The sequence below is a fragment of the Triticum dicoccoides genome, chromosome 2B (genome assembly GCF_002162155.2).
Source record: "Triticum dicoccoides isolate Atlit2015 ecotype Zavitan chromosome 2B, WEW_v2.0, whole genome shotgun sequence".
Classification (NCBI taxonomy): domain Eukaryota; kingdom Viridiplantae; phylum Streptophyta; class Magnoliopsida; order Poales; family Poaceae; genus Triticum; species Triticum dicoccoides.
In genome coordinates this window covers 691,073,708-691,082,068 of record NC_041383.1, presented here as the reverse complement: position 1 = coordinate 691,082,068, position 8,361 = coordinate 691,073,708, and the positions used below count along the sequence as shown (strand labels likewise).

Here is an 8,361-nt window from a genome sequence, read left to right as displayed (position 1 = left end):
AAATGGGCGCAAATATTCGGCGAATAATTAACGGGCCAGATCTGGCTTCGGGCCGTAAATGGGCCTTCATTAAGCAGGCCGTTATTGGGCTGACCCACTAGTACCTGAGTAAGTACTACGGGCCTTTGACTGGGCCAACCTTTTTAACCTATATGGGCCTCTATTGGGCCCAGCCACGTGTCGACGTATCATAGGCATGTCTCCTCCAATGGACGGGCGACATCTGGCCCACTGACGAGCTGACAGGTGTTCCCTCCAGCCAATCAGAATTTTACACGTGGAAATTTCCCATTGGTCCCGGCTGTTAACGGGTTATCAGATTCAAAACCGGGCCCGATAGCTTAAAGGCGTTCCGTTACGGTGGATGCTACGTGTCGGTCACCCTTGACGAAAGCACTTTTATGACAGCACATGTATGACTATCTTGATTCTGTCTTAAAATCATCATGGATGTACATGCATGACAGAAAATGTGACCTACTATGACAAACACGTATCATCACGGAAGTGTATTTTTTTGTAGTGCATGGCAGTACAGAGAACATTAGAGGTAACAAAAATTACAATCAGGTCCATATACCACCTAGCAATGACTACAAGCACTGGAGTGAGCCGAAGGCGTGCGGCCGTCATTGCCCCTCTCTCATTGGAGTCGGGCAAACCTTATTGCCGTAGACAGTCGGGAAGTCATCATGCTAAGGCCCCAAAGAACCAATACACTAGAGCAGTAAGCCTCACCGATGAAAAGAGTTGAGTTCAGAAAGATCAGACCAGTAACCAAACGAACAAAGGCAAACAAAAACCGGATCCAAATAGATCCACCGAAGACCAGCACCGACCGAATCTCGTGAGATCCAACGGAGATACACCTCCACACATCCTCCGATGATGCTATTCGCACCATCAAAATGGGGACAGAACGTGGGAGATATTATTCCTACCGAGGGACATCGTCACCGCCACACATCCTCAACCAAGACATTGAACCTAACAAAAACGAGAATGAGATACCTCCCGCTCGTGGGGTGGACGTGATCCTCCGCACCTCCATGTCCCAAAGGCCATTGAAGGTGGGGCAGATCGGCGGCGGCACCGGCTGAATGACAAACCAATTGACATTCAAATTGTCAAAAATTATTTGGAAGTCAACTATATTATCTTCAACTTTGTGCATATAAAGAGTTAATGATATTTACCATCACAAAAGGTTTCTTTTGGCACAACTTACCAGATTTACGAAATTTTGTCGCAAGTTACCCTCTTTTGATAGAACTATGACATCGCTTATCAGTTTTCATTTTTTTTCTTCCACTAATTATCATTTTTTTTATGTGATTCTAATTAGCAGTTTTTCGACAATCAATAGGATGCTGCGAATGTACTCGGAGCCCTGTTTGGAACGCATAAATGTGAAATAATATCCACAAGAGTTAGACGACCTTAGGCCAGGTTTGGAAAAAATTAATGAAACCGGCCTTAGGCCTTGGGCCTTTAATGGGCTACGTCTGTAGAGAGTGATCTCGCTCCTCTCCGACCGAGCCCCGGCCTTCGCGGCCCTCACTCGCTAGGGCTTCGATCGGCGGTTCCTTGGCGGCTCCGTTTCCTCCTCCCACCCACTCGGCCGCTCCCTATATAAGCGCACCCACGTCCGCGGCGCTTCCATTCTCACCAGTCCACCACCATCCGGCGCGGCGAGGGGAGAGGAAAGGCGAGAGCGAGGAGAGCAACCTCCAACCGGCGGCAAGGATGCAGATCTTCGTGAAGACGCTGACGGGCAAGACCATCACGGTGGAGGTGGAGAGCGGCGGCGCCGTCGACAGCCTCAAGGCCAAGATCCACGACAAGGAAGGTACGCGCCTCCGCTTCCGCCTCCGGCCGCCTTCACCGGCGCCGGTCGCGCCTTTCCTCGCGTCCGCGCGCTGCGCCGTTGCTCGAAATGCCCGCCTTGCTGCGCCTTCTTGCTTGATTTTGCCACACGCGCCTCCTCGATCTACATACGGTTTGATTTGCTAGGCAACCGCGGTGCGAAAAAGTGGCCAATTTTATCCTGAATCTGTGGCCGTCTTGTGGTGCGAGGCTAACCGTGGACGCTGTGTTGGCTTCGACAATCGCAGGTATCCTGCCGGACCAGCAGCGCCTCATCTTCGCCGGGAAGCAGCTTGGCGACGGCCGCACCCTGGCCGACTACAACGTCCAGAAGGAGTCCACGCTTCACCTCGTGCTGGGCCTCGCCGGCGGGGACAAGGGCTCGTGCTACCCGCCCAAGATGGAGCCTAACCTGCTCGAGCTCGCGCTCAAGTACAGGCAGCACAGGCTTGTGTGCCGCAAGTATGTGCTATTCCCTGGGCTATTTCTTTCACTATACATCGATTTGCCTTTGTCTGGGATGCCTATGAATGATTGAAGCTTGTGAATTGAGATGTTTCTATTGTGGTCTGGATGCTGCCTATGAACGATAGAAGCTTGTGAATTGCAATGTTTCTATTGTTGTCTGTTCATTGGGGATCGATGCATATGTAGATCATATCTCTGTGGTTTGGAACTAGCTAGGCTAGCTTATTGGCATGCTTTTTATCAAGGGATACTACAATAGGTGTAGAGTACATAGACTATTTCTTACACGATTCATCGATATATGCTGCTGTTAGAGGTATCTTTGTATCTGGGTGTCTTATGCATGACAGAAGCTTGTGAATTTAAATGTTTCTTTTGTGGTCTGTCCGATGGGGGATCGATGCATATGTAGATCATATCCCTGTGTGGTTTGCATCCAAGAACTAGCTTATTAGCATACTTTTTATCAAGTACTAGTTGAGGTGTATAGATGGACTATTTCTTTCATGATTCATCAATACATGCAGATATTCTGCTGTTACATGCATGCTTGTATATGGATGTCTATGTGTGATACAAGTTTGGGAATTGTGATGCTTCTGTTGTCTGTCCGATGGGGAACAATGCATATGCAGATCATATCTCTGTGTGGTTAATTTGGAACGAGGGAACTACACTAGCTTATTAGCATACTTTTCATCAAGTACTAGTTGAGGTGTAGATCGTATCTAGATTTACTATTTCTTTTAAGATTCATCAATATGCAGTTGTTTACATGTTTCTATCTTGATGTCTATGCATGACAAAAGTTTGTGAAATGCAATGTTTCTTTTGTGATCTGTTTGATGGGTATCGATGCATATTTATATTGTATCTCTGTGTGGTTGGAACTAGCTTATTAGCACACTTTTGATCAAGTACTAGTTGAGGTGTAGATGGACTGTTTCTTTCATGATTCATCCGTTTATGGTGCTTTCACATGCATGTTTGTTTATATATGGATCAATGGAATGGATGCATGTGTACATCATGTCTTTGTGTTAATTTGGATCCAGGGAATTAGCTTATTAGCATCCTTTTCATCAAGTACTAGTTGAGGTGTAGATGGACTAGTTCTTTCATGATTCATCAATATGCAGTGCTTTACATATGTTTGTATCTAGATGTCTACGCATGGCACAAGCTTGTGAATTTAAATATTTCTTTGTGGTCCGTCTGTTTGATGGAGATTGATGCCTATGTAGATCATATCTCTGTGCTTTTGATCCACAGAAAACTAGGTAGTTTTTATCAAGTAGTAGAAGAGTATATCCTAACTTGCCCGTGATTTTGCGTTTCAGGTGCTATGCACGCCTGCCCCTCAGGTCTGCCAACTGCCGCAAGAAGAAGTGCGGCCACAGCAATGAGATCAGGCCCAAGGAGAAGCTGCGCTACCACTGAAGCATTGGAAACTTGACCCTGGGAGACATGCCATAGCTGGATTAACTGGGAGTTGAAAGTTTGGTTCGAGTAATCTTAGTTTCTTGGATATGAAGTTTCATCCTAGTTAAATGTTGCTTCTGGAATCTAGAACGCCATAAAGATGCTACCTAGTAGTTGCTCTTGTATTCTTCCTGTCGTAGTAATGTGCAATTTGTCTTGCGTGAATGGTGAAATCAAGTATTAATTTGAGGTCTACTAGCTTGAATGGATGATGAAGTCAAGTAGTGCTCTTGCTTCCTTTATTTCTGTCATGTAGTACTATGGTTGAATCAAGTTTCTCGGGGCATCATTTGCTGCTCCATTTGCTTGGAAACACAAGCTTTTGTCGTTCAAATCAAAATATCTGGCTCTGCATTTGCTGCTCCATCTGAAAACAGTAGAATCATAGATGAAATTTTCTTAGGAAACCGAATGCCATCTGCAGAATCTGAAATCACATTGCCTTTGTCACCTTCACTGAATCCATGCTTGTTGCCCCATGCTGCCAACCTGTGTTGATCATACAGGAGTTTCATGTTCATGGCTGAAATTCCCACGTTTCATCCCACCAAGGAACATATTCCCAGAGCTGTCCATGGTTGCAGCCGACCGACAGTAGGGGAGTTCGCTCTAGTTAGAGTGTGTGGCTTGAGTTGTACTAGTTCCTAAGACCTGATGGTTTCAGTAATTAAAATCCAAGTGGATGGCCTCTCTTTCGCTCATAAAATAAACTACTTAGCATATTTTTAAATGAGGAATTTGTTATTAAATCTGATAAATTGTGACAAAAATACTTAAATCTTACGTAGTGTTTCAAACACATTTTCATATGATAAATAGCACCATTAACATACTTATATTGTGTCGGAGGTTCAGATTGACACTTCCCAAGGTTTGGCTGTTCATATTAATTACCAATTTATTTATTTTTGAGTTGGAGTTACCGGATATTAATCGGCCAAGAAATGCTCAAACGAATACTGTGAATGTAGGAGCCGTGTTTGGAATGCATAAATGCTAAATAATTTCCACAAGAGCTGGACGTTTTTTGCTTTTAGGACATTGTGAGATCATTCTTTTTTTGTTTCAGATTTTTTTAGCAATTTTTTTTATTTTTTGAGAAGGCTCAGATCATTGAGCGCGTCTAGCGGGCGGCCGGCCGCCCTGGGATCGCTAGCCAGCGCCCACCCAAAAAGGCAACCGCCTGGTCCCCCCGAAGCAAAAAAGGAAACCCACCCGCCCGCCCGCACGAAAACCGCCTTAGACCCAAACCGCGCGCACGAAAACCGCCAGGACCCGCCGCACGAACAGGTAAGCTCGAGAAAAACACCCCCCGCGAGGACAGCTGGCCGCAGGATCACGTGCACCTGCCTCCGAACCCCACCCTCCTCACAAAACCGCGCGAGACTAACTGCCCCCATGCCATCTTCTTCTTCCCCACGAAAGAAGGATCTGCCCAAGGAGCAAAATCCTCCTTCATCGCCAAGAGAGAAGAACGACCATGGCGGCTCCCAGGGACAAATAAGAGAAAAGAAAGAGAAGATGGCTTAGAAATCAGAAAAGAAGATCAAGAGAAAAGCATATCAAAAGGAGGAGGGCGAAAAAAGAACCTACCTGGAGATCCACAGGTGAGAAAACTTGCCCATCTTCTTCCTGATTCTCTCTTGTCTACTTGCCCTTGTAATGATTTCCTTGCACGCATCTTTTACTTGTGTATTGCGGAAAAACTGTGCACTCAGTAGTTTCTTTTTCGTGCAACCAAGTCAAGTGAAGTAGCCAACAGAAGGAGTAATGTGTGCCAACCCAGCAGATTATGCAGCTCTAAACATTATTTTGTGCAACTAGCCCAGTTGTGGCATCCAACTATAAGCACAAACTGTGCAACTGGAAAATTGTGCAAAAAAATAGGTCTTAGGAAAAAACTGTGCAACCAGTAGGTCACTTTCCTACAACTAAGCCAAATAAAGTAGGCAACTGAAGGAGTGATGTGTGCCAACTCAGTAGCCAACTGAAATAGGCAACTATAAAACTATTTTGTGCAACTAACCCAGTTATAGCATCCAACTATGCTCCACAAAGTGTGCAACTGAGAAAATATAAAAAAGGCACAAAACTGTCCAACCTTGGCAGGAACTTGAAAATATATGGAAGAAAACAACCAATATGCGATGACGAGCAAATATACGATATGTTCTGATAAAAAAACAGTCTGCAAATATAGGTCTTAGGAAATAGCTTTCACACGCTGCCATCACAAAATCTAAAAAACAAACCCATCAAACCGTTGTTCCATCTGTGCGAATCTAACTAAAATAGCTATAGACAAATATAGTTCAAATCTGATTTTGCTTTTATCTTTGAAGTTCTTGTAGCAGACCTTGCTTGATATGTTCAATTGCATTGATCTGCAGTAAATCATGCCCCCCCCCCTTTCATGTCAGACCTGCATGTTGTAGATACAAAAAAAATGGTCAATAAAAATGTAGCTACTACCTGAAACATGTTCTTATATTGTCCAACTACTATGATGCTTGTTCCACCTTTGATACTTGTGTGCAACTGGTATGCTACATTTTTATCCAGTTTGTATCATTAAAAAATGTCAAAAAAATGTGTTTGTGTGACTGGAACTGCACATCAATTTGACCAACTGGTATGAAAAAATTGTGCAATTCTATGATACTTTTGTGCAAATGTTGTGCTGCCTTTGTGCAACTACTATAAAAAAACTGTATCTGGAGAAAAACTTACTAAGTTCTTTTACTAAATCACTTGCATTCATCTGAAGAAAATCATGCCCTCCCTTTCTTCTTAGAACTGCACATTGTAGATACAAAAAAAAAACAGAAAAAGATGGTCAATAAATATGTAACTACTGCCTGAATATTCTTATATTGTCCAACTAGAAATGATGATTTTTCCAACTTTTAAAGTACTTGTGTGCAACTGGTATGCTACATTTTTATCCAGCTTGTATCATAAAACAATGTCAAAAAAATTGTGTTTGTGTGGCTGGAAAATGCTCACAGTTTGTGCCAACTAGTATGAAAAAATTGTGCAATTCTATGACACCTTTGTGCAACTACTATGAAAAAAGTTGTATCTGGATAAAAAAAAGCTATGTAAAAACTGACTACTTGCAGTTTTTGAAACAATGAAAATGATTGTAACGATGTTAAATTCATGCTTTCAAATTGCTAGCGACTATGCCCCAATACAGCTTGTTAATGACTATTTTGTTGAAACAAAATGCAGGTTGCAGTAGCTTTCAAGGATGATAGACCTCAATGTGTTGCCTCCCGATCTCAATGAGTTGCTAAATGATGATGTCGAGTTTGTACATTCAGGGGTTTTCGCGCAGCCTCATCAAGATCATGGCTTCATGAATGATGTTGATGTCAACATGCAATCAGAAAGCCATACACTCGAGGAAACAAACACCATAGTTACATGACCTACTGTAACAGAACTAAGGGCAGGGCCAGCTGGTGTTGATCGAAATGATATGGATGAAGATGAGGCTGGTTCTCAGCCAATGGAGCCATTTGTTGGGATGAGATTTGACACTCTTCAGGGTGCTAAGGATCACTACAATGATTATGCCCTAAAAATTGGTTTCTCTATTAAGATGAACACTTCAAAGAGGAATTCTTATACCAACATATTGGAGAAACAGCAATTTGCATGTAACAAGTTTAGGAAGCCAAAAGAGGATGATGCAGGAGCTGAATTGCCACCTGTGCTAGATCCTATACCAGACCCCAAACCTTTGGATGAAGAAGAAGAAATGAAAGAAGTGCCAATATTCGATGGAGAGGATAGTGGAAAAAAGAAGAATAAGAAGAAGCACAAGAGAGAAAGGATAAAGCAAACACAATGTAAGGCAAAAATGATGGTTAAATTGAAGGATGGGCGGTGGAAAGTAACCCACTTTGTCTGTGATCATAATCATCCTTTGGTCCCCAAGCCTTCGCTCTCCAAATACTTGTGATCTCACATGGGTATACCGCCGGAGGAAAAGAAGTTCCTAGAGATACTCCACAACTGCAACCTGACTTCAAGTGTGTTCTCATTCACCTCCCAAAAAACTCCAAACTTCACACTACATTGTTGTTTAATTCTGATATGTAAAGGGTGCAACTAGCAGCAGGGGGTTGTGCAATTACATACATTGTGTTGTGCAACCAGGATTGAGTATTTATGAAAAAAGCACTACCACAAAGAAAACAAACAAGTTGGAACTACTTGCTGATTGAATAATGGATAGATTTACAAAATGGTCATAGTTTTGATGGCAATTCCATATGTATTTGTTCTGCAAACTAGTGTTCCTTATCGATGCAATTGAACCTTGTTTCCTGCGACTAGTGTTCATATCTCTGGAACTGATGCTAGGCAAAAATTTCTAAATTGTTTTGCATCATGCAAATAAAAAAGGGGAGAAACAATGAAAAAATAAGTTCTATGGCAACCACATGTCAACAGTTGTGCAACTATTGTTCTTTAGTATGCAACTGTTGTTTGTAAAGTGTGCAACTATCTAACATCAACTTTCTTCTCCTGCAG

General features: G+C 42.9%; 1 protein-coding gene across 1 annotated transcript; it reads left to right on the top strand.

The window, feature by feature from the left end:
- The first annotated feature begins 1,673 nt into the window (after positions 1–1,673).
- On the top strand, positions 1,674–4,032 carry LOC119368347 (ubiquitin-like). Its single transcript, XM_037633634.1, has 3 exons — positions 1,674–1,849; positions 2,115–2,328; positions 3,675–4,032. Exons 1-3 carry the CDS (start codon positions 1,747–1,749, stop codon positions 3,772–3,774), a joined length of 417 nt encoding a protein of 138 aa, XP_037489531.1. The 5' UTR covers positions 1,674–1,746; the 3' UTR covers positions 3,775–4,032.
- Positions 4,033–8,361: the final 4,329 nt, after the last annotated feature.